Here is a 27107-nt window from a genome sequence, read left to right on the forward strand (position 1 = left end):
AGGAGCTGCGGGCATCTTGAAGCTTCAAAGGATGCCAACATTTCTGCAGCCGCTCAAAGAGGCTCGGTGGGTTTTTATCCGGGGTAAAGGAAACACCCCCGGCAGGTGGAACAGTAAGAGCAGCAGGACAAGCTTCATGCCATCCCATCCAGTTTGCCTTTTGGAGGTGTTGTTGCATGGGCTGGTTGCATTTTAGTTAACTGTTTTTGTCTGTGCAAAGATTACATTTTATTTGCTTTTTATTTTTTATTGCTTATTCGTATAAATACGAGTTGAGGTTTTGGGTCCCAGCCCAGTTACATTTTGATTCAGACAGAGTTTAATTTCCCCTTTTAAAAAGTGGTTTAAATAAGTTGGGCCATATGGAATAGAGTTGTTCATCAACCAAAGAAACCTGAAGGAATTTGAAAAATAAGGTTACATATTTCTGGAGCCATTTCTTGAGTATTGAACCAGCACCAGTACTGAAACTCCTGATTCAGTCATTTCCTTTGTTGGGATCAAGATTTAATCCATCTATACCTGTGTTTTCACAGCTGCAAAATGGGAACTACACCTATTGATGAGGTGCTTTACATTTTTTTATTTTGAAAGYCCTTAATTAAAAAATGAAAAGCAGAGGAAGATCATTTGCAATGGTAGTAAACAGTGCAGATTTGTCTGRGGGAATGCTCCATGTGGATTGGAGGGGCACATCTGAGAGGGATGCAGTGGCTAAAGGAGTGTGCAATGAGAAACTCCTCTCAGTTGTATTCCTGTGCTGCAGCTGATCCCGTCCCTGCTGCTGCTCTGAATTCTGCACACTGAATGACAGAAGCACCACATGCAGCAGGGCAGGAAAATCTGCACAGAACCTGCCATGGAGTGGCAGCCCCAGCCTCTTTATGCCCAGTCTAGAGATGTGTGAGATGCAACACGGCTGATCAATAACTTGGCAAAATTCCCCTCCAGTCAGAGGCTGGAACCCTCTGGGGGAATGAAAGGGCTTTTCTGAGGTGCAGGTCAGCATTGGGGACCAGTGCTCCRTTCTGGAGTCAGTCAGGAGCTGCAGCAGAGCAGTTTTGTTGTGTTTTTGCACAGAGCCAGGAGCAGGGGGATGGAGCTGAGCAGGCAGTTATGTCATCTATTCCCTAAGGGGCAGGGTGACAATGGGATGGTTTCCTTCTGTCAGGACACACAGCAGCTGTACAGCTGCTCTGCAATGTTCTCCCGAGCTCTGAGCTCCTCAGGAGCAACCCAGGCAAGGACTGGGATCCTGTAACAGCACATCCACCAATGTCACTTTATTCCCTTTATTCCCTTTATTCCCTTTATTCCCTTTATTCCCTCCCACAGTAATTCCTGCCCAAATGCTCCTTTGCCATATCCTCATGAGGAGTCTGAGAAGTGCAACAGAGCCACTCTGGTTAGAAAGGGAAGCCAGACTCAGTCTGTGTCCTGATCTTCATGTGTGTCTGTCTCAGGGGTCTGACGAGTGACAATGTGGGGTCTCTGTAACCCCAAACACCAGGACCAAACAGGATCTGGGCACAGAAAGCTGTACCAGATAAAGCAATGGAGGGGGAACTGTCTCACAAGGGTTATTAATTTGTTCCATGTGGGTGAAATAAATAGAAAGACTGGAAGCGAAGGAGATAATTTGTGTAAAAGAGTAGGTTTAATATKAGTTAAATCTGCACACTTGGTCTTAGCCAAAAGGCTGAGAAGGAGGGAACAGACAGAGTTGRGTTATCCAGAGTGCTGCTGGCCAGAGCTGGGTTTTGGGAGGTGATTGGCTGGTGACAATCCAAGATTAGAACAGMGAGTCGTGCACAGGACATGAGCCAGGCTTTAATGGCTACAGGTGCTCAGGGCCYTGGCTTTAACTCCCTCAGATGCTGCCTCCGGAAGCACCAAAGGGATGCACAGATTTATGAAATACCAGGTTTTATCCACTTTTTTTTTTCAACTTTTCCATTTCTGCTGCCAGTTTATTCTCCCTGAGGACAGACTGCTTTAAACCAGTATGTCTTCAAAGACCAAATGCCTGAAAASTCTAATTTTTATTCAATTCAACTTTTTAGGGCAAAACCTTGTTTTTCAGACAAYAAAGCCTTTTAATCACTATTAATTTAGAAGATCAAAACACTAAGATGATCTTGCCATTAATACARAAATGCCCTAAGTGTAGTTAGCCAACAGATTTATATGTAACTGCTCTAGATGCAAATTTATCTGTTTCAAATTAAATAATAAAAACTGTTTTATGGAGAACATGTGCAATTATTATTGGGACAGTAACTGTGTTAGTGATATTTTATTGCTCATCAGATATGTTCTTTCCACGAATCCATCTCTGGTCTGCTTGATGAAGTAGCAAAAATCTGCTTCCWTTTTTTCCATAACATAAAATCTGTTGGTTCTCAAGAGCTTGAAGAGTTCATGTTTTGGGAAGAATGTCTTCATTGAAAGGATGGTCAGGCATTGGAACTGCCCAGGGAGATTTGGGGAAGGGCTGGAATTGTCCCAGGAAGGGCTGGAGGTGGCACTGARTGCTCTGGGGACAATGTGGGGATCAGGCACAGCTTGGACTCGATGGTTTTGGAGGGTTTTTCCAATTCTGGAAAATCCAATTCTGGGATTCTGGGAGGCTGAACCCATCCTGGGRCAGCTGAGTTTGACAGACTCCTCATGGTTTGGCCTCACGTGCTCCTGACGTATCTCAGTGTGAAGTGCTGATAATTCAGGGATGTTTGTAGTGCTGGCAGATAACAAATCAACATCACTCGTGCTCCATCACACAGGCAGAGTTATGGTTATGATTGGGAATGAACCTTGCTCTTCCTAGCTGAATAATTTATTTATTTGAACCTTGCTCCTCCTAGCTGAATAATTTATTTATTTGAACCTTGCTCCTCCTAGCTGAATAATTTATTTATTTCACACGGTAGGAACAGCAGCAGCAAAGCACTCATCATTTAATTTAAAACAACCCCTGGCTCATAGACTGTGTTTACCATGAGAGTTTTCTCTGAGTGTTGTTGAAATGGTTTAAAACTTGCAATTTGAAGCTTTGCATAAATATCCCTAGCTGATGCTGTGTGGAGGGGTGACCTGATTACGTGTGCTCACAGATCTCCCTGTGTTCACATTCTTGCAGACAGAACAACAACATAACTTTCTTCTTTCAGGATAGTTAATGTCCTGGCCCAGAATTACAGCACCAGATGTRTTGCCACAGAAACAATTTAAAGGGAGAAGGAATTGTGAGCAAATTTCTTTCTTGTGGAAAATGTTTGAGAGCCTCTCTTTGGTTTCCCTGTTTCTATCTGAGAATAAGGGACAATTTTGCTTTTGTTTCATACATCTGTTAGTGGTTTAAAATTYTCTATACAGGGTTGAAAATTGAAAAATATTCTATTATGGGCACGACTTACGTACCTCAGAGACATTTTTTATTAAATCCTCATTCATTTTTAGAAACTTTTTTCCTTAAAAAATGTGCAGTGTGCTAGCTGATTTACTTACCTCCACTTGCAACATGCTGTGGAAAATATTTCCAGTAACAGTTGTTTCTGTGAAAGTAAGAAAACATTTGACTTTATGAAGTTATCCCAGATTTTGATGCTGAAAATTAGGATCACATTCTCCTTACTACMATTGACATGCTGATGAAAAGAGGGAATGTTTACAGGAAATATTTTGATTTAATCTTGCTTAGGAAGCCTTAAAGTAGTCAAAGGCCTTGATTTTAGCTTGCAGTTCTTTTTCTCAAAACAGTGGATACTCCATTCAACATAATCTCTTCTCAGCTATTATGAAAACATTTATCTGAACAAAATGCAGCGTGAATTACCTTAATATGTCCTTTTGAATTTTTTTGACCACAGCACAGCATCTTTATCCTACAGTTGTGCATTCTATTTGGGGACAGTGACAGAGAAACATCCAGCAAGGTCCCAGCCCTGCAAAATTCAAAAAARSCCACAATCCACACAGAAAAAGCCTCGTTCCCACAGTTCTTTGTCCTTCATGCACTTGGGAGGTCCTTGTCCCTGCAGATTTTGAAATGCTGCTGCCTGTGGAACTGGAAGACCCAAAACTGGTTTATTTTACCCAAAGCCAAGGTGAAGTTCGTGTCTCTTTGGGGTGATGGAAAGGTTTTGCTGCCCTGTGGTTTGGGAAGGAATGGACACACAGAGTTATCCTGAGAAACCTCCCGTCCTTATTTGTGTGTTTAGTATTTCCCACTGAGGTGAGATTTATGGTCATTTCATCTTTTTTTCTTAGAGCCAGACTTTTAGATGCCCCTGAGTTTGGAAATACACCATTTATTCCCTTTGTTACTCATTCTTACACTTTTCCTTTGTGCGATCTTCACTTTTCCTTTGATGAAAATTGTTGATAACAGAAATATATCCAGGTATATATAACAGAAATATATCCAGATAGCCCAGAGTTAGGAGAAGTTGCTAATGCTTTTGAGAAGTTTGACCTTATTTCATGTGTCCTGCCAGAATAGTGGGCTGAAATCCCTGAGCTCTGGATTTCTGTCCCACATCAGAGCTCTGGCAGCTCCACAAACATCTCCATCACCCAACAAGATCTGCCAGGCTGATAACAAACATTTCTCATTTCTCTCTTGCATTCCTTCTTCAGGCACAAGTCCAGCCCTGGGTGTGGAAGGAATGCAGAGCTGGGCTTAGAGCTTGTGTCTGCCCAGGTTTAAATGAACTTCCAGCGTGAGATGTGCTCTGATTCTGCATCCCACAGGATTTGCATCCAGCTTTCTGGGCTGGGAGCTCTTTGGGGTGCAATCATTCCTTACATTTACAAGCTGATCCAAAGGTGCCCTTAATTAGTTCACATCTCTCCTGTTTGATCCCATGAGAAGGCAGCTTGGWGTTTCCTTAGGCAGTGGAGCTTTCCCAGACAGAGATTGTAAACTGGAAATATAGGTACTTGTAATTTTCTTAAAAACCTCCTTTGGGCCTGAAATGCCTTGTGCTTGGTTTCAATCCAGTATTGACTAAGCCTGGAAAGTGTGAATAATGTCASTTCAGCTCTATTTGAGTTATTCAAATGAATTTTAAAACTATGTACTTTCCRCTTATATTTTTCCATAATTCTCTGCACTTACATAACCTCTGTTTTATTCTTGAAATTGCTACAGACTGGAAGAGGGAAATATCATTTTCCAATAMTGGGCCTGAACAGATAAGCAGGCAGGCAATTCCAAGGCCTCAGTGTGCTTTAAAATCTGAATGTTCACTGCTTTAGTGTTGGCATGAATACGTTTGTACTTCTACCAGTGCAGAAAAAACACCACCTCAATAACCTCTGGCTTCCCYGTGTGCTGAATTTCTGAAATGTTTCCATTACATCATTGAAATTTTACCAAAAGAGTTTCGAAGCTTTCTCCAGGTTATAAGGAAGGATTTTGTTTGATGAGATCTGTAAAGCTAAAATGGTAGGCCAGGGTTTTCCAAAAGAATTGACACCCAGGGATATTCCAAAGGCAGCTGTTGGAGCAAYCATGGATRTGGCTKRGACCTGGTCTGTGCAGGAAGTTCAGAGGCTTTTCCACAGTTTGGAAGGTAAAAGTTCAGAGGYTTTTCCAGAGTTTKGAAGGTAAAAGTTCAGAGGTTTTTCCASAGTTTTGAAGGTAAAAGTTCAGAGGCTTTTCCAGAGTTTTGAAGGGAACTGGTTTGTTACAAGTTAGTGACCTGTTTTCACAGTGGATGACAAAAGAAGAGCAGTGGCTGTGGATGGATCATGTGTGAGAATGTCTGGGTTTGAGTCTGTTGGTCACACACAGTGTCACATGTGGTTGGTGTAGGATTTTTGAGTGTATCAGTCACACACAGTGTCACTCATGGTTGTGTAGGATCATTTGAGTCCATTGATCACACACAGTGTCACTCATTTTGGTGTAGGATCTTTTGAGTGTGTCAGTCACACACAATGTCACTCATTTTGGTGTAGGATCCATGGAGCTGCACCTTTCTGTGGGTGTTCTCAATGCCCAGGCTTTATGTGAATCTGTCCCTGGGTTTTTGCTGTGCTTTGGCTGAAATGGAGCCCAGCACTGATCTGGAAGGTGATGCCACCTCTGAAGAGCCCTGGCGTGCAGAAATCCTCCAATTGTGCTGAGACAATAGAGCTGTCCTTTGTGTAACTCTGCTGAGGTCACTGCAGCTCCYTCCTAATTCCACTGAGGCCCAGTTGTGCCTCTCCCTTTTTCTGAAGGGTTCACATGCCAATGTGTTGTGCAACAACATAATTTGTTAACAAACAGAGAAGAATTTAAATAAGCTCAGAAAAACAATGCGGGCATCCCAGCTGCTGCAAACAAACAGCAGAAGTGCAAAACATTTAAGCAGCAATGCAAAGTATCTCAAATTTGCTTGAGCTCAGGTTCTTCAAGAACAAAACCACAGTTGTAAGGAGTACATGCTCTGCAGGAGGAGGCTTTGGGTGAGAACACACACTGCATCTTCTGTCCAGTTCAGACAGAATTTCTGTGTCTGCTTTCTCCAGAGCTGTAGTAACTCATGAATCTTTTCCCATGTGTGCATGTGTGAGTTTGACTACTCTTATTTTCATTTAAAACAATAAGCGAGSATCCTTTGACCTGTAATTGTCAAAATTATGTTTACAATCCAGTAAAACTGTATCTCCTTGTGAAATATCTCTCTTGAGCAAGCCAAGTTGTACAGAGCAAAACTCCACTTTTCTGTTCAAACACTGAATGCACTGCCTGCCATCACTCTGTGATTGTGTCAGCATCTCCATTTCATCCTGGATCTGAATTGGTGCATTGCTGGAATCACTTGGCAATGTGTTTTGTGTCCCCAGGGTGCTGGGGATCCCATCTGTCACAAATCAGGCCTGTCTGATCCAAAAAGGCACATCAGCACACACACAGTGCTTTTGATATCCCTGGAGATATTGAACTCTTTCACTYGTGTGTTTTCCYGATATTTCACRTCCTGTGCTGGTGTTCTCATYCATTACCWGCACTCCTTAAATTAACAATCAARCTTGATGATCCTTGTGGATCCCTTCCAGCTCAGGATATTCCATGAGTCTCTGATAGAGGAACTCATTCTGGAGAAGTTTTGTAGTAAATAACAGCAATTTTGGGTAGCAGTGAGGTGCTGGTGGTTCTCGTGGAAGGATTTTTTACGTTACCTGCAACTGCTAATACCTTTCAAAACCCGACTAGATGTCTTAAACCAACAAAGCTTTCTTGTGTAGTTGTATAGATCTTGTTACACATTTTCTGGCACAGCTCTGAGGAATGTTGAGTAATGAAACCCATAAAGATACAGCCATGCTGGCAAAACCCTCCTGTGAGAAYACTCCAGGACTGCCTGTGTCTTTTGGGGAGAGACGTAGAAATAAACTGGCAGAAGAGTCAGTATTTTTTCTGCTGGAGTTTTGTTTGGTACTTCCACATAGATGCTGAGTAAACCAGTCCAAGGTCGAAGGAAAACTCCTTGTGATGCTGAAAAATAGGAAACACTAAGCAGATGTGTTAGCTGCAGTAAAAGCTTTGGCTCCTCAGGGAGYGAACAATTGGGTTCACAGTCTTTGAAGAAGTCTGAGACAGAGAGCTGATTGATTTTTTTTTTTTTTTTTGCACAAAGCTGAAATGCATTTTCATGAGTGGCTCTTGCCGTGTTTGTTGATGGTATTCATAACATTTCAAGGGACCTTAAATTACATTAGCTTTTGGCCTAAATGCTGAAGTGGTTTGATCTCGACWGATCCTGCTGAGCGACTCCAGCTTAGCACTTGCAGTCGTGTCTGCCTTTTCTCTGCAGTGAAGCTCTCTGTGCTTGCAGGGGGCTGACATTTCCAGGAATTTGTTATCTCTGGCAGAACCTCATTACTGTCACTTGTTGATAAGTGGAAAGTAAACATGTTGCTGATGAGGCTGCACCTCCAGTGGCTGAGCACCAGTCTGATTTCATTGCACACAGTGGCCCTCCAGAGAAAAATTCTTCTACCACTCATTAATTTTTAAAATTGTGTTTGCTATATGATTTTTATAATTTATATACTTCTTCCCCCCTTCTATGGTTGAGGGTTTTTTTCTTGTTTACAAATTTCAGTCACATTAGAGCCATCACCTCCTGGTCTTGCTAGAAATACTTCTGAAATAAGTGTGGCAACTATYGAACTTTTAATGAATATGAAAAGGGAGTTTTCACATGACCAATCAGATTATTTTTGTTTGCTGGCTGTGAAATACTTGAATTAAACAGCAACACAAAACCACGGGGCTGAAGGAAGGGAATTGGAGAGGCCAAGGCAGATCTCAGCTGCTCTGATGAAGGCACAGCTCCTCTCCTTTGGAGATGTGCTCTCAGAACTGGTTTGGTGAGCTCTCCCTGCCCAACTCCAGCAAAACAACTGCTTTACAAAAACCACTTGAAACWGTCCTTGCTASSATGAMTTTTTAGGCTGGAAGAGATTTAAGGGGCACTCCAGGAAGCAACAATCACTGTAGGCTTTGTAGGGGTTCATTTGCCCAGGAGTCAGCACCCAAGTTTGATTTTACCATTTTCCAGAGAGTATTGCTGTAATTCTGTTTGGGTTTGAAACATCCAAACTGTCTTCCAGGCCAGGACCAGACTGACAAAACTTGAATGTCTGGTTTAAAAGTAAACTCAGTCTGGTTTAGGCTGCCTTTTCCTCAGCTGCTCCCTGCACCATTGGTATCCTAATGCACATCAGTCTTTCAGCTCTTTCCAAARCCATCTCCTTTTGAATGTTTAATATCTAAGAACCAATTAGTTCCATTTTGTTTTCTTTGGATAGTTTGCAATTAAACATTCTTTCAAGTGGGCTTTATTTAGCTAATTCCATCACAAAAATAAGCTCCAAGGGAATGAAGAGAAGTTCAAGCTAGCCAATGTTTATTTTTATTATTAATAATTTATATTATGGGAGTCCCCAGGGGAACYAGGGCCCCACTAAACCCAGTTTCCTCTGCATGTAATGACTGTGTCTCACAAGATTTTATTCTGCAGAAAATTCCTTTTTGCTGCTGTGGCTCAGTGCAGGGGACCTGCTCCGTGCTGCAGGGGAAGGACTGATGMAGAACACACAAAGACAAACCAAGGATCATTATTTCAAAGAAGCTTAGGCTAGGAACCAGAGGGAAAATCTGATGCATCTTTTCTTAAAATTTAAAAAAAAAAGCACCACACTTACATATTTTTCCAGTTTGAGTGCCAAATCATGACCTCCAAGGCCTTGTTCATCATCTCTGAAGGGATGGCAATGCTCCCAGGGACTTTGATGGGAGCAGCACTGGGCAGAGAAGAGAAGGTCCTTATCATTCTATCTCTTCCCAAACTACAAGCAGAGGACTCTTTATGTTTTAAAAACACACTGATGGGCAAAGTTAGTTTAAAAAATGTCCTTGTTTGGTCAGATTTCTACCAGAAATTATGATTTTCAGTGTCTGATCCTCAATACAAGTGTTGAGTGAAGTGATTTGGAGCCCCTTCAGAGGTGCCAAAGGTGGCTCAGAGCAGAGCCAGCCCTGGCTGTGGGTGACAGGGTTGGTTTGAAGGGTCAGAGATGCTCCCAGAGCAGATCCAGCCCTGGCTGTGGGTGACAGGGTTGGTTTGAAGGGTCAGAGCCAGCCCTGGCTGTGTGTGACAGGGTTGGTTTGGAAGGTCAGAGCCAGCCCTGGCTGTGTGTGACAGGGTTGGTTTGGAGGGTCAGAGCATCTCCCACCATCACAGGGATCCTCTCTGTGGGGTCCCTGGGGCAGTTCAGGGTTGAAGTGATGTTGGGATCAGCAGGGCTGGGGGTGCAGGAGCCTTCCAGCAAGTGCTGCACCCCAAATTTCCCTCCTGGAGGATTTTCCATCCTCCTGCCTTTCCTTCACGTGGAACAAAAGGCCTTTGCAGCACTCCTTCCACAATCCCAAAGGCTCACACAGGAGTTCTCCTGAACATATCCTCATTAGCTCAGTTTGAAGGGTGAGACATCTGGTTCCAGATGGGATGGAGGGCTTGTTCTCTCCACAGAAAAATCACTAAATCTGGCCATATAAGACACAGATTTTATAGGAGCTAGAGCTGGGCTGTGCAAAGTTCACCTCATTAAAAACAAGCCCAAAGCAAATAAAAGCAGAGAGTAACAGCATAAAAAAACGTGGGTCATGAATGTCAGAGCATGTGCATTAGGAAGTGGTAAGAAGTGAAGGGAAAAGTACAGATATACCCACATACATCCAAAATTCTTGGGTTTTTCCACAAGTAAATATTTGGCTTTAAGGCATAAACCTTGTCTCCTTTCTATTTCGTCTTGAAATATGATTTTTTTATATACTTTTTTTTTCCAGTGTTCTTTGGGATCCTAACTTAGCAATAACTTCATTATTTCTGTGGCACAAGAGGTTTGGTAACATTTATGGGAGTAAATCAAGGTTGCCATAGGAAGTGGGTGGGATGGTTCAATTCTTCCTAAAGGGACATTTTCCTGGTCAGACAGGTAAATGCCAGTTTGTCCCACTTCAGAAGCTCCAGAACATTCTGATTCACCGAGTTCTGTTTTTGAAGACAACAAATTACATCCCACACACTGCTGGACATCAGATTCCWCTCTTGCTGGGAGTTTGTCATCTGATTTGGTTCATAAATCCTTCTCAGTGTAATAATTAAAACATTTATCTGTCCATCGTGGTGGCTGCTGTTGAAACTCAGCCTTGGGACTTTGCACAGCCCAAAGCTGAGCTTAAGGGCCTTCTTAATGTCGTGATTAACCTGGAAATGGGCTGCTGCAGGAGAAGGGTGGGTGGATGGGACACAATCACACCTGGGAAATGTGATTGCAGCATAAATTCAGGCACAGGATGGGGAAAACCAGGAGGTGCCACAGAGGAGTGATCCTCGGGGCTCAGAATTGAGCAGGAGGAACCTCTCAGGGGTGGCAGTGCTGGGGTCAGTGCCTGACTGCCAGGAGAGCTTCCCTTTGTCCTGAAAAGAGCAGCCTGTTCTGTTCATCCCCTGCAAGCTGCTGTCCCTCAGCTCCATCTGCTCCTGCTGCAACCTGGGCTGCAATTGAGCTGCACTGGAGCTGCACTGGGGCTGCACTGGGGATGCAGTGGGGCTGCACTGGGGCTGCACTGGGGCTGCACTGGGGATGCACTGGGGCTGCAGTGGGGCTGCACTGGGGATGCACTGGGGATGCACTGGGGCTGCACTGGAGCTGCACTGGAGCTGCACTGGAGCTGCACTGGGGCTGCACTGGAGCTGCACTGGGGCTGCACTGGGGATGCAGTGGGGCTGCATTGGGGCTGCACTGGAGCTGCACTGGGGCTGCAGTGGGGCTGCATTGGGGCTGCACTGGGGCTGCAGTGGGGCTGCACTGGGGCTGCAGTGGGGCTGCACTGGGGCTGCACTGGAGCTGCACTGGAGCTGCACTGGGGCTGCACTGGGGCTGCACTGGGGATGCACTGGGGCTGGCTGCAATCCTGACTGCAGTGGGGCTCACTGCATGCTGTGGGTTTGCAGTGGGGTTCTCTGCAATCCAAGCTGCAGTGGGGCGGGCTGGCTGCAATCCTGCCTGCAGTGGATCTCACTGCACTCTGTGGGTTTGCAGTGAATCTCACTGCACTCTGCAGCTCTGCAATGGATCTCACTGCACTCTGTGGCTCTGCAGTGGATCTCAATGCAATCCCCTCTGCAGTGGTTCTCACTGCACTCTGTGGGTTTGCACGGTATCTCACTGCACTCTGCAGCTCTGCAATGGATCTCACTGCACTCTGTGGCTCTGCAGTGGATCTCACTGCACTCTGTGGCTCTGCACTGGATCTCACTGCACTCTGCAGCTCTGCAGCGCTGCAGGAGCTGAGGCAGGCCAGCCTGCAGAGCTGACACATTCCTCAAGCCCTGATTCAGCCTTGGAGACTGTCAGCAGGCTGCAAATTGAAACCAGAGCAGCACAGCGAGGCCTGCGCTCGTAAATCAGCTGGGAAGGGGTGAATTGTGCTGGGAAGGGGTGAATTGTGCTGGGAAGGGGTGAATGGTGCTGGGAAGGGGTGAATTGTGCTGGGAAGGGGTGAATTGTGCCTCCCCAGGGGAAAGACAGAGCTCCCTGCACCTCGAAGGGTGTGACACAGCAGGAACACCACCAAGGGATGTGCCATGGGCAGGCAAAGGATGGGAACAGGATCTGGTTATGGGCTGGCAAAGGATGGGACAGGATCTGGTTATGGGCTGGCAAAGGATGGGACAGGATCTGGTTATGGGCTGGCAAAGGATGGGACAGGATCTGGTTATGGGCTGGCAAAGGATGGGACAGGATCTGGTTATGGGCTGGCAAAGGATGGAACAGGATCTGGTTATGGGCAGCCACTGCCCCTTTCCTTGGTGCAGCATTGCCAGAGCAGACAGAGGGGTTCACAGCCACTGTGACCCCACAAACACACTGCCCTAAGGAGGGCACAGTCCAAGGGCTGATCCAGCTCAGCTCCCCTGAGCTCCCACAGCCACTGGTGGGAGGCACTGAGTGGCCACAGCATCATGAAAAATCATTTCCAGGTCATTAAATAGGTCAGGCCAACTCCTGCTGCCGGATTCCACCAGGAATCTGGAATAAATGGCTGTTGAATTTCCTCTGGATGTGCACACTGAGAACAGAACCTGGAGCTGCGTGCTGAGATGGAAAGTGATTGGAAATGCAGGAACATTTGGGGTGCAGGCTCGAAAAGYGACTCATCCTGCACTGGAGAGTTGAGTTCAAAGAACCTTCTGGAAATGGGGCTGTCAGACCTGACCTCCAGCATGGGACAAACTGTCTGAGAGCCCTCATGGTATTTAAAATTATATTTAAAGTGATATTTAAAGTGATTGCTGCCTGGGAAGCCCAGGCTCCAGAATGGCATTTCCAGAAGCTGGCATGAAGAGTGGGAGGGTTTAATGACTACAGCAGTGCCTTGGATCAAAGCTCTTTATCTGATTCTCTTTTAATGGCTTGAAYATGGCTAGGAGGAAAGTGTGTCAGATCTGCACTGTTTAAATATATATTCAAGAGCTGAATCTGCATAGATGAAATTTTCAAAAGGACCAACAGTAGTTACACGCTGAAGTCCTGTCTCTCTAAATAATGTAAGCTCTGAATATAATTGTTGTTAAAAATCAACTGAAGTAGCGCCTAAGAGCCTAAAGTACCTACGAGAGTGGGATTATATTCATGAATCATTTGACATTTTGAAGATACAGCCTGACAGATGTAAGTTTGGTGCAGAGTAAAGGGCTCGTCTCATAATCTGAGTTAAACAGGCTCAGGTCAAGAAGTTCTGTGGAATATGAGCAGCTACACAGGGGAGCAAAAACTCCATCTGCAGCAAAACTGTGATGTAATTGCTCCTATTGCTCAATCTTAACCCAGCAGAAATGTCGGATGAACGGGTGGAAGCTGTTTGTGTCCCTTCTCTCCCTTTTCACAGATCTGTTGTAGCAGATWAAAACTCCCTATCAAGCCCACATTTGCTGTGTCTGTGTCTGCAGAGCTCTCCCTGTCTCTGGTGGGAGTTACAGCTCACCCGTGTTGGTGTGAGACAGCAGTGCACAGAACAGTCACAATTCCTGTCTTGAGAGAATTCACCAAACCTGATCCCATTCTGCTGGCAATCCTTGTGCTGGGATTCTTTCCACAAACAGTATTTGATTGAAGAAAGATCCCTATTTGGGTGTAATGTTATGTGAAAACACCTATTTTGAGATGTATTCTGAGATGTATTCTGGGATCAAGGGCACCGTGTGTCTCCCTAACTCAAATGATTTTTCTTCTCTTGAAAATAACCAAATACGTTTTTCTCAGTTCTGCCAATAACTGTATAAATAGAATGTTTGTCAAACAACTGAACAAAAACGCTTAAAATGTAAAGGGTTTGAATGATAAAAGTGGAGTGTTTATGTAGCACAGCAGACATTGCTACCGAGGTCAATGGTTTTCCTGAGGAATGCTGGAGAGCAGAGATAGGATTTGATCCCTGATCTTTGATAGGATTGTGATACAGCWTGGCAATCTCTCTTTATCAGTGCCATGAAGGACAAACACCATCGTCTGCTGCAAGTGTTTTTGGATACCCATCAGAGCATTCAGAAGGGTCTGTCAATCCCACTGTCCCTAAGCTTTGTGAATAAATGTGAATTTAAATATTTGTGATTACATTGATGTGTTGGTAGACAAACACAGCCCAGTCTACAAAAGCCTGGAATTTACAGTGAAGCAGAGGGAAGAGCTTACAGTGAAGGGATTTTTACAAACCTTTCTAAAGTCCAGAGAAAATCTCTGAAGGCCCTAAATGTTCCTGTACTGAGTCACTGCTGATTTTGGTTCTGTGCAGCAAAAGCTGGGTTTCAGCAGAGATGAACAGAACCAGTACATTTGTTTGGCTGTCATGATGTGAATTTTATAAAACCATGCTATGAAAGACCAAGATTTCAGCTGGAAATCTGCAATGAACTTTGTGGGTTCTGCTGTGCACAAATCCACCGAGGGAGTCCTTTGATAGGCACAAATCTAAGATCTGAGGGTGAAGGYTGCAGTCCCTCCAATAAATTGGATACTGAATTAAGTATTATTTTGTGATAATTCACAAAAATGCTTTACTCCAGCAAGGTTCAGCAAGCAGACCCCTTGGAGATGCTGACACAAAAACATGGCCACTAATTTAAAGCACAAAACACGAGCAGAAAACATTTTGCCAGGAGCCAGTGAGTCATATTTTCCTCCCAAAATTGTTGAAACCATTGTGCCCAGAAACAATTAAAGATGTGAGTAGGGCTGGAAAAGTTTAGCCATAAACACAAACAGACAGCATTATTTTGTTTGGGGAAGGTGAAGGTCATTTGGCTCGAGGAACATCCTCAGAGAGGGAGCAGAAGATGCAGTTTGTGTGCACAGGAACCCCACATTTGGTGACACCAAAGGTTAAACACCAATGTCTGTTATGGCAAAGGGATTGCTGAAACAGGGCCAAACAAATCTGCTCCTTTAATCTGAAAAAAAGTTATTTTTTTACTTAGATTTCTGAAAGCTGAAGTCTCAATCGTGCGAGTTGCACGTGCTAAAATGTCAGTGATTCCCTGGAGTTGGGAGGTGTGCTCCACACTCAAAAACTTCATCAGGCTTTGTCAAGACTCCCTGGTTTTTCCAGTGGTTTGGTGTCCAGCTGCCCCTGGCAATAATCTGTATTTTGGGTTGTTATTTTTGTGTTCTGCTCACACAGCCCCTGCTCACTGCTCTATTCCCATTCTGTGCTTTGGGGGAAGCAAAGGGGGTTCCTCTGCTCCCCAGGGCATCACCCCTATTTGGATGGGCTTTTTGCACAGCAGAGGTTACAGCTAAAGGCAGATTTGAACTCAGCTTTGTCAGGGTTTTTCTATGGTTTTCATTTCCACCCTGAGGGCAGGGCAGGATTTGAGATGTGTCCAGATGCTTTTGCTCAGGGGCACTTGTAACACAGCTCAGCACTTTYATACAGACACTCCAGCCAAACCCCTCTGTTTAAACAACTGCATTTACAAGTCTTTCTTACAAATAAAATGTTTTCTTGACATCCAGCTTATGGTCATCTGCTCAGAAGTGAGAAATGAGCCATAAGATTTCTGGGTCACTACAAAAAATACATATACGAGTGTGCACCAAGAGGTATTGACTTTGTTGGTAAAATTTTGGTGCAAGAAAGATAACCCCTTTAATGGTGCTTTGTTTAAATTCTCCTCRTTCTCAGGGAATTGGAAGATGTGTTTGTGAATTGTTTTTGAGAGGAGCAGAGCATTGGAGCAGAACAGGGCAGGGTCAGTGGCCTCAGGGACGGAGCTTTGGGCAGTCACAGGAAGGAGATGACCCCAAAAAGCTGAAATGTTTTTGGCCATGTCCATYGAGGGCCAAGGCAGCTCTGGCTTCAGCAGTGCATCTTCTGCACATCAGGATTATCTTTGATCCACAAACACACAGGCCAGGTCCAGGCAATTTGGGCAATTTGCTTCTATCATTAATTGAGTTTTGGGGGCCTGTACATTTCCCACATAGTCCTTCACATCTAGAGGTCAGTGGCACAGATTCTCCTCTCCTAATTTTCCATTTTCTGCTCCCTGCCAAGGAGCAGAAACCCTGCTCTGCCTGGTTTTATTTGTTCCATAATTGCTCCAAAATCTCATTGCATGCAGGCTTTAGAGCAGCTGCTCTTCCTTTCTTCCTCCTTTATACCCATGAACTGAGTTTCCCAGGTTAAAGAGCTGAAAAACAGATCCTGGGAATCTGGCTTAGCCTTGATGAGGGATGTGGTCAATAACCACGAGGCTATTCCTTTTATTTCCTCCTTGAACAGCTTGTTATGCAATGCCATTTTTCAGTAAGTCGCATGCTTTTTTTCAGGCTAATGATCCTTTTGATGGGGTGACAGTTCACAGACTCACAAACATCCGAAAACTCGAGGGAAGAATGGAAAATATTTTGAAACTTCAGCTGTGATATGATGAACTCAAWGGTCTGATTAGGGGTCTGATTAAGGATGATCTTTTTAAAGCAGGAGAATATAAGTGCTGTACTGTTTGGTTAAAAGGTGGTGAAGAGGCACCTGAATTTTCCATGTAAAGGATTTCTGTGGATGCTCCCAAGGCTGTGGATTTCCATGGGTTTCCATGGATTTCCATGCTCTGAGCAGTGAAATCCTGGCCATGCTCAGCACCTCTCTGCACACCGGTGAGCTTGGCTCTGATTTCCCATTGTCACACCTTGTTCCACATGTTCTGCCTGTTGTTCCCAGGTGATTCCTGAGCCTGGCACAGCCCTTAGGACAGGCAGGGAAATGGGAGCTCAGAGCTCAGCCCAGGGAGAGACTGAGCAGCTGCTCCTGAGCRGGATCACTGCAGGATCTCCAAATTTTGTTCATGCTTTGGTAGATGCTGGTGCCTCAAGTCTGTAATTCCCAGWCTTGCCCAGAATTAACAATTAATTAATTAATCCCCCCCTTTCCTGGGAAGGACACTGAGGCATTCAGCTCTTTCCAGGCAGGGAGAGGTTTCTCTCTAAGCTGTGCAGAGCCAGGCAGAGTCTGACACTCCTGAGTGATGGARCCACGAGGGCTCAGTGCAGAGTTCCTCTCCAGCTTCCACCCCAATGGATTAAGGGTGTTCTTCRGAGTTCTGTAATGTGGGACAAACTCCTGCACGGGGCATGCACAACTCCTTCTTGGAGTTGGTACTTCTCTCTCCAGACACATCCTCCAGCTTTTTGTTATACCCAGATTTACTCACTGGTGGTGTTTATGTTACACCAGCTTGAGGGGGGAAGGAAGGAMGGGGATTTTTCTGTATATGAACTGTCTGGGTGATTTTCTACAGCTGCTTTGAAGGATGTGTCTGTTACTTATATTGGGACTTGGATTCTGTAGCCATATGGCAGAGAACACAATTCTCCAAAAAGCAAAAGAGTTTGACTGATGGAAAACAAGAGAGCAATCCAAGAGAAGCCCTGCCAGAGGAGGAGCATGAACCCGAAATTTACTGTTAAAACCAGACTTGGGCTCAAGCACCACAAAGCCAATTCCAGCCCTGAGTGCAGCGTGGCTCTGTGAGTGCAGGAGCTGCTTTTGGACCTGACTGAGTCTGGAGCCTGAGTGTTGTTCTGGCATCCACGCTGATTTGGAAATGCACTGCTGGCCTGCACTCCTGGAGCAGTGGGACAATTACAGCGTTTCTAAAAAGTAAAAAATGGAGAGAGCCTCTGAATTGAAGCTACTCTGGCTTTTGCACAGTGAAGTTTGTAAAATCAATCAGAAATYGAAGAGGGCATGAGAGATTTCTTTTTAGACTACTCATCCCTTATTAATTGTACAGTGGATGGCAACAGAGGAAACGTGAAATGCAGACAAGCCTTTTTTTCCAATTTATTCTGCTGTGTGTTGTTTTGACTTTCCACTTGCATGCAGCTCAGYGCTTGCAGCAGCACAAGAGCTGCCAGGAAGGTTTGGCCTGATCTGTTTTTGTGTTTTATTGCAGGAGCCAGCAGCCTCACTGACTGGGAGCCATGTCGGTCAAACTCACCTTTGTGTCCCCTGGGGACGGGGGTGGCATCAGCAGGAGCTGCTCCTTCACGGGATTCAGCACAGTGCAGAGCAGGAAACTGGCGTAAGTGACCCCAAACCCAAAGTGACACTGAACCCAAAGTGACACCAAAGTGACACCGAACCCAAAGTGACCCCAAACCCAAAGTGACAGCAAACCCAAAGTGACACTGAGCCCAAAGTGACACCAAAGTGACACCGAACCCAAAGTGACCCCAAACCCAAAGTGACAGCAAACCCAAAGTGACACTGAGCCCAAAGTGACACCAAAGTGACACCGAACCCAAAGTGACCCCAAACCCAAAGTGACCCCAAACCCAAAGTGACACCAAAGTGACACCAATCCCAAAGTGACCCCAAACCCAAAGTGACACCAAAGTGACACCAATCCCAAAGTGACCCCAAACCCAAAGTGACACCAAAGTGACACCGATCCCAAAGTGACCCCAAACCCAAAGTGACACCAAAGTGAACCCAAAGTGACACCAAACCCAAAGCATTTTGGGCAGAGCTGGGAGCACCAACCCCGGGCACTCCTGGAGATTTCCCTTCATTTCCACCCCAAACTGCAGAGCGCTGGCCCTGCACTGATCAAGGGCTGAGCTGCCCCAGTGTCCCACAGCTCAACACTCCCTGCACACACAGGGGATGCTCCAGCTCCTAAAAAACCCCATTTCTGGGGAAAATGAGGGGCTGCAGCCCTCCTGGAGCTGCTGGGTTCTGACTAAACCTGAATTGCGAGGTTCATTTAAAATCTCCTGGACCTGGGGATGTTAATGGTGAATCCTGGMAAAATCTGTGATTGAAGTAGAGTCAGATCCTCCCCGAGTTACGGAGCAGAGYAGCCCCGTGTGGGAGGAAAGGCTGAGGAAGGACAGGGCAGAGGGACAATCAGAGAGGCAAAAAGGCCCCTGCAAATTCCCTGCTCAGACCCAGCCAAGCTGCACCCCGAATTCAGTTTTCAGCTGGACTCTGTCATTGTAGAACCATCCTGCACTGATTTCCCCATTTTGTTGTTTGTAATTTCTCGGGCAGCATTGCTCTGTGTAGTGACTGCAGCTTTTCCAGCAGAAATGCTCTTATGGTTTTTTCTGAATTCAGCAATCCCGGTAAATCCCTGTAAATCTTGAGTGCTTTTAGAAGATATGACCTATAAATGGAAAATGAATACAATCTCTGACTGCCAGTGCATGCTAGAGCAATAACCAAGTGAATCATTTAGCAGCAGCACACAGARGGATTGGGAAGTGTTTCTCCAGGAGAATTGTGCTCAGAAAATCCTGCTGTCCATCAGGAAAATACCTGACTCATGTAATGAAATACCTTTTCAAAGAACCAGATCTCTGAATTAAACTTTTAATTAAACACAGTGTGGTAAAGTATGAGCAAAAAAATGAAATCCCTCTATGATTGTGGCACAATTGAGAAGTCTTCAGTTTGAATCGATTAACTTATTGGTGAAAGTGAAAATTAGATCAGACACCTAAAATCACACCAGCTGCCAAGATCTGGAGGAAAACTCAGTCAGATTAGATAAACAGTGCAGAGTTCTCCAGGGGAAGGAACCACCAGGATCCACCAGGAGCAGAAATTCTCCAGCAGAGCCCAGGGCACCAGACTGAGGAGTTCATTTGTCCCTGAAGGTTCTCCTCCTACCTCTGGGTTTTTGACCAAATGCCTCTCTTTGTGCATTTTTCTGATGTTGTTTTTTCATATTTAAGTGTTTAGATGGGCAGTTTTGTTCAGGAATCACTGCAATAAGGAAGATTTCTGTATGAGACCCTCAGTCACAGCCCATTGAATATGGGAGCCTGCCCTGGCATAGACAAGAACTTTTTAAATCCAGCCCTTAAATTTAGCCCTTTCCTAACTTATCTCTCCCTCAGGCCCTGTTACAAAACTGAGCAGGAGCTTGCAGGGGCCCAGTGCAAGGTCTGTCCAAAGGATGACACACAAATCAGGCCCACATGGACATTCTAGAGCAGATGTTAAATAGATTTCTGCTTTTCTTTAGCAATTTCCCCTTGGGTCTCTCTGTCAGACACACAATTTCGTGTTTCCCCACAAGGGTCTGCACAGGATGTAAATGTTATTACTGTTATCTATAAAGTGGGAAATCTGATACTGAAATGATCAGGTTCACAAGGGAAAGCAGGCACAGAGCATTCAGCTTTTAGCTACTGGCCCTGCAGGCATCTCAGCTACTTCACTTTTGTAGGAARTGCATGAAAATGGGATTTTTAACATCAGTGCTCATATGGGAACACCAATAGGAGATGCTGAGGAAAAGGGGGTGGGAAATCCCAGCCTGGCTGTGCAGCACTTAAATCCTGCACTTGCAACTGAAGGGAAATAATCTCCAGAATTTCGGATCCACGCTCCAAAAATCTGAAGGCAAATTCCAAATTGAAACAAAAGCCAGGAGTAATTTGGGCTTTTAAATTTCAGAACAGAATTATTATGTCTCTTCTATATGGTATCTTGCTAATTAGAGAATTCTGGAGTGTAGCAGTGTGGGAACAGAGCACAGAGCCCTTGGAGCTGCTCACASAAATCCTTGCAGTGTTATTCSTGTTCAAACTCYCACTTTAAATACTCAAAGATACATTACCATAATCAAGAAAAGTAATACYAATGAAAATTTCTAATTTAACAGTTATGCTCCTTGTTATAGGTAACCTGAGCTCCGAATGGTTTGGTTAATTAATACTTTACACTAAGGCATCATAAAAAAAAAACAAAACAAACAAGATAATCAGTGCTGTGAGGAAATGAACTATCCAGTAATGTTTGGCAACACCTAGTTTATGGGATTTTTTTGCAGAACATGTGTTTAAAAATGGAGTTAAGTGGAAATTTAGGACAGGGATAATTAAAGCAGTTCCTCAAGGGCTTCTCTAATAGGACTAAGGACAGCTCTCAGGTGTGTTGGGCTGGGCTTTAATCACCCAGCACAATATCCATGCCTGGAACTGAAACCAGCCAGGGGTTAACTATTGAGCCTGATGAAGCCCATCATTTCTCCAGGTGAGCTGAATTTAGGATGGAAATTTCAGAGAAGGCAGAAAGCTTTTTAGAGAGCAACTGGCTGGTTTGGCTTGCTTTGGCAGAATGGGAAACTTCTTTAGGTAATGTTGTTTCAGAGGCTTTACTTAGGGGGGATTATTAACAAACCTGTATAAAAATAGCCCAGACTTAGAGCATATATAGACAGAGGTAAGCCAGGCAGCAATTATTTGCAGAGAGCTCATTTTCTGCTTTAAATCTGTCTATAACTGATGGCTCAGGGTGTTCCAGCTCGTTTGGTTGGCCCAAAAAATTCTGTGTGGGAGACTTCTGTTAGAAACAATATTTAATTTTGATTTTGCAGTTGCTTTTAAAAGTAATTAACGGAGGTGCTAGATGCTGAAAAAGCCTTTGATAATGACCTCTTGTATGGGGGGTCTGTTCTCTGCCCCAGGGTCCCAGCAATTTGGGGGTTCTGTGTCAGTGAGTGTGGGGTTGGATTGAACCTGGAGTTTTGTGGCTCAGTCCTCTCCTCCCAGTGATGTGTTTTCACCTTTCCTCTGTTTCTTTTCTCTTTCTGCAGCAAATCCCTCAGCAGAAGCTCAGTGAGATCCAGGATGTCCCTGAAACCCCCCAAAGCCTACAATTCCCTGCAGAAGGGGGCACTCATCTGGGATCCAAAGCCACTGCAGGTGAAGAAAATTTTTGAAGCTTTGAAGAAAGGACTTAAGTAAGGACTTTTTCAATATTATCATTTGCCTTGCCTAGTCATGCTGCTTAAATCTGAGTGTCACTGTGCTCTGTCTGCATCTGCCATCTCTGAACATTGTGGAGACTTCCCAAAAGCCTGGACCTTGCAAAACAAGTTTGATTCACTCTCAGACAGTCTGTTTGCAAACAAAGTGCTCTGATGGTTTTGTTTTTTATGGGTTTATTACTCTGGAAAGAGTCAGTGGCTATGAGAGATGGGGCAGTGCAGGGATCTGGGCAGTGATTGGCAAGAATTTTCTGGACAGGGAACTGTGTGGAGTTTGCTTGGACTCAAAAATCCGACTTAAAATCGAGTCTGAAAATGAGGGTGTGCCTTGCAAAGACAGAGAGGGAAACTTCTGTTCTGCCTGTGGTAATTACTGAGCACTCACAGAGGGAGCTGCTCTAGGAGGGTGTCAGGATGAGGATTTTTTGTTTGGTTTTTGGTGGTTTTTTTTCCCCTGTCTTCTGTTAATAGGATTAAACTGTGGAGTTCAAAAGGACTCTGTGATCTCTGGGTGTCTTGTAAGGGAAAGGTCTAAGCAGGTACCCCTGAAAATTTCAGCTTTTTGATTTCCCAGAATATCCTGTGTCTGTTATCACAGGAACTTCATTTGACTTTGCAGCTGCTATCAGCAGATAAAATCCCTTTCCCTGGGTTTGTAAACGCTGGAGCTCTTTCTGCTGTCATTTTATAAACAGTTCCTGCCTGTGTTGCTGCTGTCCCCCACGTTTTGCTACTGTACTCATTTTGCTCAGTTTGTTTCCTTAAGCAGAGGACATAAAATGCACTGTAGTAACACTTTATAAAGTCAGATATGTCACGTTTTTAGCCCAATAAAAAACTATGAAGTCTTAGCCCTAAAAATATCCACCAATGTCTTATTAGAGGATTTAGATTTAAAAGAAACAATGAAGCCAAATGTTTTTGCAGAGCTGGGAATTTATCTGAGCTCAGGGAGGAGAAGCCATAAAGTGGCTCAGAATTTGTTGCCAGTTTTGCACGAGTGCCACATGATCAACCTCCTGCCTAATTGACTGGAGGAACCTCCAGAAAACAGCTGGATCAAATGGCACTGCAAAGGCCAAATTTTAAATAAATGCAGACTAAGTCCACTTGGGCTGGAGCGACTTGAATTTTTTCAGTACAGAACATATTTTACGTGCCTGATTCTTTATTGCTGTAGAAAGTAACTCTTTGTGCTGTTAACCACTCCATTTAGCTGATAATTCTACCAAGCCTCAGTCTAACAGTGGTGGAGATTTTCTAGAAGGTAAATGAACATTTTGCTGCCTCCAGCCTTGGCTGCTCCTGCACTGAGCTGTTCCTGGGCAGGTGTTCAGAGCTGAAAGCTGGAGAAGTGTGGGGTCCTGGGGGACCTTTTGGAACAGAGAAAATGAAATGCATGAAAGAAAATGTGAAGTGTAACTGTCTGAAATGAAGTTATTTTGACTGCTCAGACACCGTGTCTAATAATGCAGTATTTACCAGGTGATTCTGGTTCCCTCTTAAACATTAGAGGAAAAAATTGCCTAAGTGTGCTCTGTGTTAAAAGCAAAGTTGGAAGGAGAGGGTCTCAGCTGAAAAGGTTTAGGGCCCTGTGGAAAGTTGTAAGGCACAGCCCATGGGTGTAGAGAAGCCAACTGGCACCGAGAGCTTCACACCTTGCAAAATGGTCTCAGTCTGGAAAAAGGAATGGCTGCATGAAGAAATGGCCTTTATTGGTGTTGAGTTCTATATGTAAAAACATGGAGTGGCATCTGCCCTGCCTTCCCTGTGCAGGTTTTGTAAAGCAGCTGTTCCAGTCTTTGGCTCTCTAAGATGGAATTGTTGGTGAGTTCTTCCTGCTCAGAGCTGTGAGCAGAGATTTCCTCAGCAAAGGAACCATTCTCCTGCTTTACAGGGCAGGGTCAGGAGCAGAGAAATCTGAGGGGATCTGTGATATTTGTGTGTGTTAGAATTGGTGTTCTCCCCCTAAATCCTGTACCATTCTGCTGGAAACACCTCTCAGATGATCCCTGGTACCAGGAGAGCTGACAGGGAGCTTTCTGTCTCTGCAGTGAGTACCTGGAAGCACATCAGGCTGAGCTGGATTATCTCTCTGGTCGGCACAAGGACACCAAAAGGAACTCCAGACTGGTAAGGGGTTTTTAATGTTAAATACTTGAATAAAGTGACATAAGTAGGTGCTTTCTCCCTCCTGGGGTTGTCCAGTTAAAACACTGAGTGGGATCCAGCAAAGCACCACAACCAGAAATTTCCCAAGCACAGTAGCTCTAGATGTGAGAATTTAACTTTGGATCTCTCATTTTCAATATCCAGCAGTGTTCTTCAGCTCATGTTTATTTACTAGGATGTATCTTGTACCAGATCTCCTTGTGTCTGCTCAGTGATCAGTGTTTGCAATGTTCATTTACTGCTAATTAGGATGTTCCTAATGAGGTTTGCAGTGTAAATGAGAGTGTCATTGCAGTGTAAATGGAGGTTCTCTCCTCTTCAGCTGTGCTATTTCTCTTTCAGGCATTCTACTATGACCTGGATAAGGTAAGGCTGCTGGGGAGGAGAAGGAACTGCAAATAGAGGAGAATGGATGATGTGGCTGCTGTTCACTCAATGACACATTTAGGACATAAATTCTCACATCCCTTTTTCTCTCTCTGTGCCCTCTTCAAAAGCAAATCCGCTCTGTGGAGAGATACATCAGAAAATTGGAGTTTCACATTAGCAAGGTAAGGGGTTTGTGCCTGTGAGGCTGACAGTGCTTTGTGATTGCATGGAAAACACTTGGATTATAATTCATCTGGAGGGGAGAGTGCTGGGGCCTTGCTGGAGCCACTCTTTTTACAGGAGGAGGGGATTTTTATTTATTTCTTTCCCTGAATGGTTCTATTCATGGATGTTGAATGTTGGGCATGACCCAGGCGGAGTTTTCCTGTGAAATCAGTTTGCATTCTGTGCCAGTGGATTCAGAAAAGGCTGCTCTGGGCAGCCTGGAGGGCTCTCCCCTCCCAAGGAGTAATTTTGGGGATGTCTGTGCTGCAGAACTTCCAAAGAGCTGAACCTTTCTCTGGCAGAGCTGACAGCTCAGGGCTGTGAGTCTGTGCTCAGGAATTGCTTTCCTGCTCTGCACTTTAGTGAGCAAAGCTTTGCTCTGCTCCTCATTTCCAGTGTGGTAAAAGCAGAGCTGATTGAATTCCTGACAAAAGCATGGGATGTTGAGAGCAAACTGTTGCACTCACTCTGTGAAATGCAGAATTGCAGCGTTCTGCAGTGCTCTGACAGAGGGTTTGGTTTGGGGTTTTTTTTCATGAAATACTGTTGATATTCCTTTCCACAACTCCTTTAAACCATGCCAGGGTAACTCCAGTCCCTGTTTCCCATATTTCAAAGGTAGAAGAGCTCTATGAAGCTTACTGCATCCAGTGCAGGCTGCGGGATGGGGCCACCAACATGAAAGAAGCCTTTTCCCTGTCCCCCTCCACCAAAGCCTCCAGGGAGAGCCTGCTGGAGCTCTACAAGAACGTCCAGGAGTGCACAGAGGTAGGAAATTCTGCACTCCTGTAACCAGGACCTGCCTGTTCCAGCCCAAAAACAGTGCTGGGAATTGCTGCTGGCTTTGTTATTAATGGTGTAGGTCAAAAACTTAATGTGTGAAAAAATACAGGTACATTACATAAAAAATCCTTAATTGGGATCTCTTATGACTTCAACTCATCCCATACTTCAGTGGAAGAAGGAAATGTTGTTTTTACAAAACCAGTGATGGAAGATAACTGACAGTGAGGAGCCCAACGAGTTCCACTCCTCTGTGGAAGCTTTTTTATTTTACAGAATCCATTTGTATTCATTTTATCTGCCTTTGCTGGTGAAAATGTTAGTGTGTCCTTTAAAAAAAAGTTAGAGATGAAGTCTTTTGAAAGAAAAGGCATGAGTGGGAAAGCAGCTAGCCTGCAGTGCTGGTGACTGCAGCTTTTCTTCCAGGACATGTGCTTCATCGAGGGGGCACTGGAGGTGCATCTGGGGGAGTTTCATGTCAAGATGAAAGGTGAGTTCCTTCTCCTTCCCTTCCAGACTCATTCATTGATTTGGGGTTTCTGTATAATCATCTGATCCACTGAGAGTCCCTTTATTCAAGGAGATCTTGAATTGAATTTCAGTAAATTTATTTTTGTTTCAGCATTATAAAACAGACCTAGCATGGTATTTTATATTTGAATAGAAAGCTGATGAACTTTTTCCTGAGCTCAGTTAAATGCTGTCCTTTAGCAGAGTTCTGGGCTGGTGGTGTGGATTCTGCACAGAGCTGAGGACAAGCAGGGCTGTTCCCAGACTGTCACTTGATTTATTGCAAGCTGAGGTGTTGGGAGGCTTTGTAAAACTCTGCAAATATTGAGAATTTTCCTTCTCTTTCCAGGGCTGGTGGGCTTTGCACGTCTGTGCCCGGGGGACCAGTACGAGGTGCAGTACCCAGTGCTGGATTTGTTCTTTATTGTCCTGGAGGGCAGGGGTGGCATTTCCTGTGACTTCAGGGGTTCAAATTGCAACCCCAATTCCTGTCCCCATTTTTCTGTGTTTCCAGTTTACTGGGGTCAGGGTTGGCTTTGCTTCTGTGAGCAGGAGCAGTGGGAACTGAGCACTGGGGGGAATAATTTGGGACATGCTGGCCCAATGTCCTCTTTCCTTTGTGGTTTCCAGGTGTTTGTTAGGCTGGGACGCCAAAAATGGAGGCTGAAAGGCAAAATTGAGACTGATGACAGCCAAACGTGGGATGAGGAAGAGAAGATTTTTATACCCAACCTCCATGAGAAGTTTGAAATCAAGGTGTGGTGTATAATGCATTGGAATCAGTGGGTTAACAGCTCTTCTGCTTCCCCCTTAGGTTACCAAGGATTTCTCAAAATCCTTAAATCATTTTTTTCCTAACTATGCAAAAATGGCATTTAATCCATGTTCTGCCTAGTGAAGGGACATTACTTCTGTTTTTCCTTTGTTCCTGGCACTTATAACTTATTAATGCATCTGAGGCCTGGGATAGGTGGTTGTGTTTTGGGTTTTTTTTTTTAAATCCTACATGAGCATCTGGGAATGTCTATGCTGAAGCCTGGATTTGGAGGACAGAGTTGGTTGTAGATATTATTATTGTTATTATTATTATTATTACCCATGTGGGTGTTCAGTACCTGCAGTGCTGCTCTCTCTCAGATCAGACAAATTCCCATCCAGAAATCCCTGGGTGTGCTCTGACACTGCCCTGCAGTGGGGTTA

The 27107-nt window shown here is 44.6% G+C and overlaps 1 protein-coding gene across 1 annotated transcript in view; it reads left to right on the top strand.

The window, feature by feature from the left end:
• The window catches only part of RIPOR3 (RIPOR family member 3), a 44511-nt gene that overhangs the window by 1492 nt on the left and 15912 nt on the right, over positions 1 to 27107 (top strand). Inside the window, exons 2-10 of the mRNA XM_057379471.1 lie at positions 18021 to 18149; positions 21675 to 21821; positions 23903 to 23981; positions 24363 to 24386; positions 24518 to 24571; positions 25233 to 25382; positions 25824 to 25887; positions 26257 to 26300; positions 26538 to 26663. Coding sequence (XP_057235454.1) covers positions 18049 to 18149; positions 21675 to 21821; positions 23903 to 23981; positions 24363 to 24386; positions 24518 to 24571; positions 25233 to 25382; positions 25824 to 25887; positions 26257 to 26300; positions 26538 to 26663 — 789 coding nt within the window. The 5' untranslated portion in view covers positions 18021 to 18048. The remainder of the gene's footprint in view (positions 1 to 18020; positions 18150 to 21674; positions 21822 to 23902; positions 23982 to 24362; positions 24387 to 24517; positions 24572 to 25232; positions 25383 to 25823; positions 25888 to 26256; positions 26301 to 26537; positions 26664 to 27107) is intronic.

This window comes from Malurus melanocephalus, unplaced genomic scaffold (assembly GCF_030028575.1).
Source record: "Malurus melanocephalus ecotype Western Australia unplaced genomic scaffold, MMel_1.1 scaffold_407, whole genome shotgun sequence".
Classification (NCBI taxonomy): Eukaryota; Metazoa; Chordata; class Aves; order Passeriformes; family Maluridae; genus Malurus; species Malurus melanocephalus.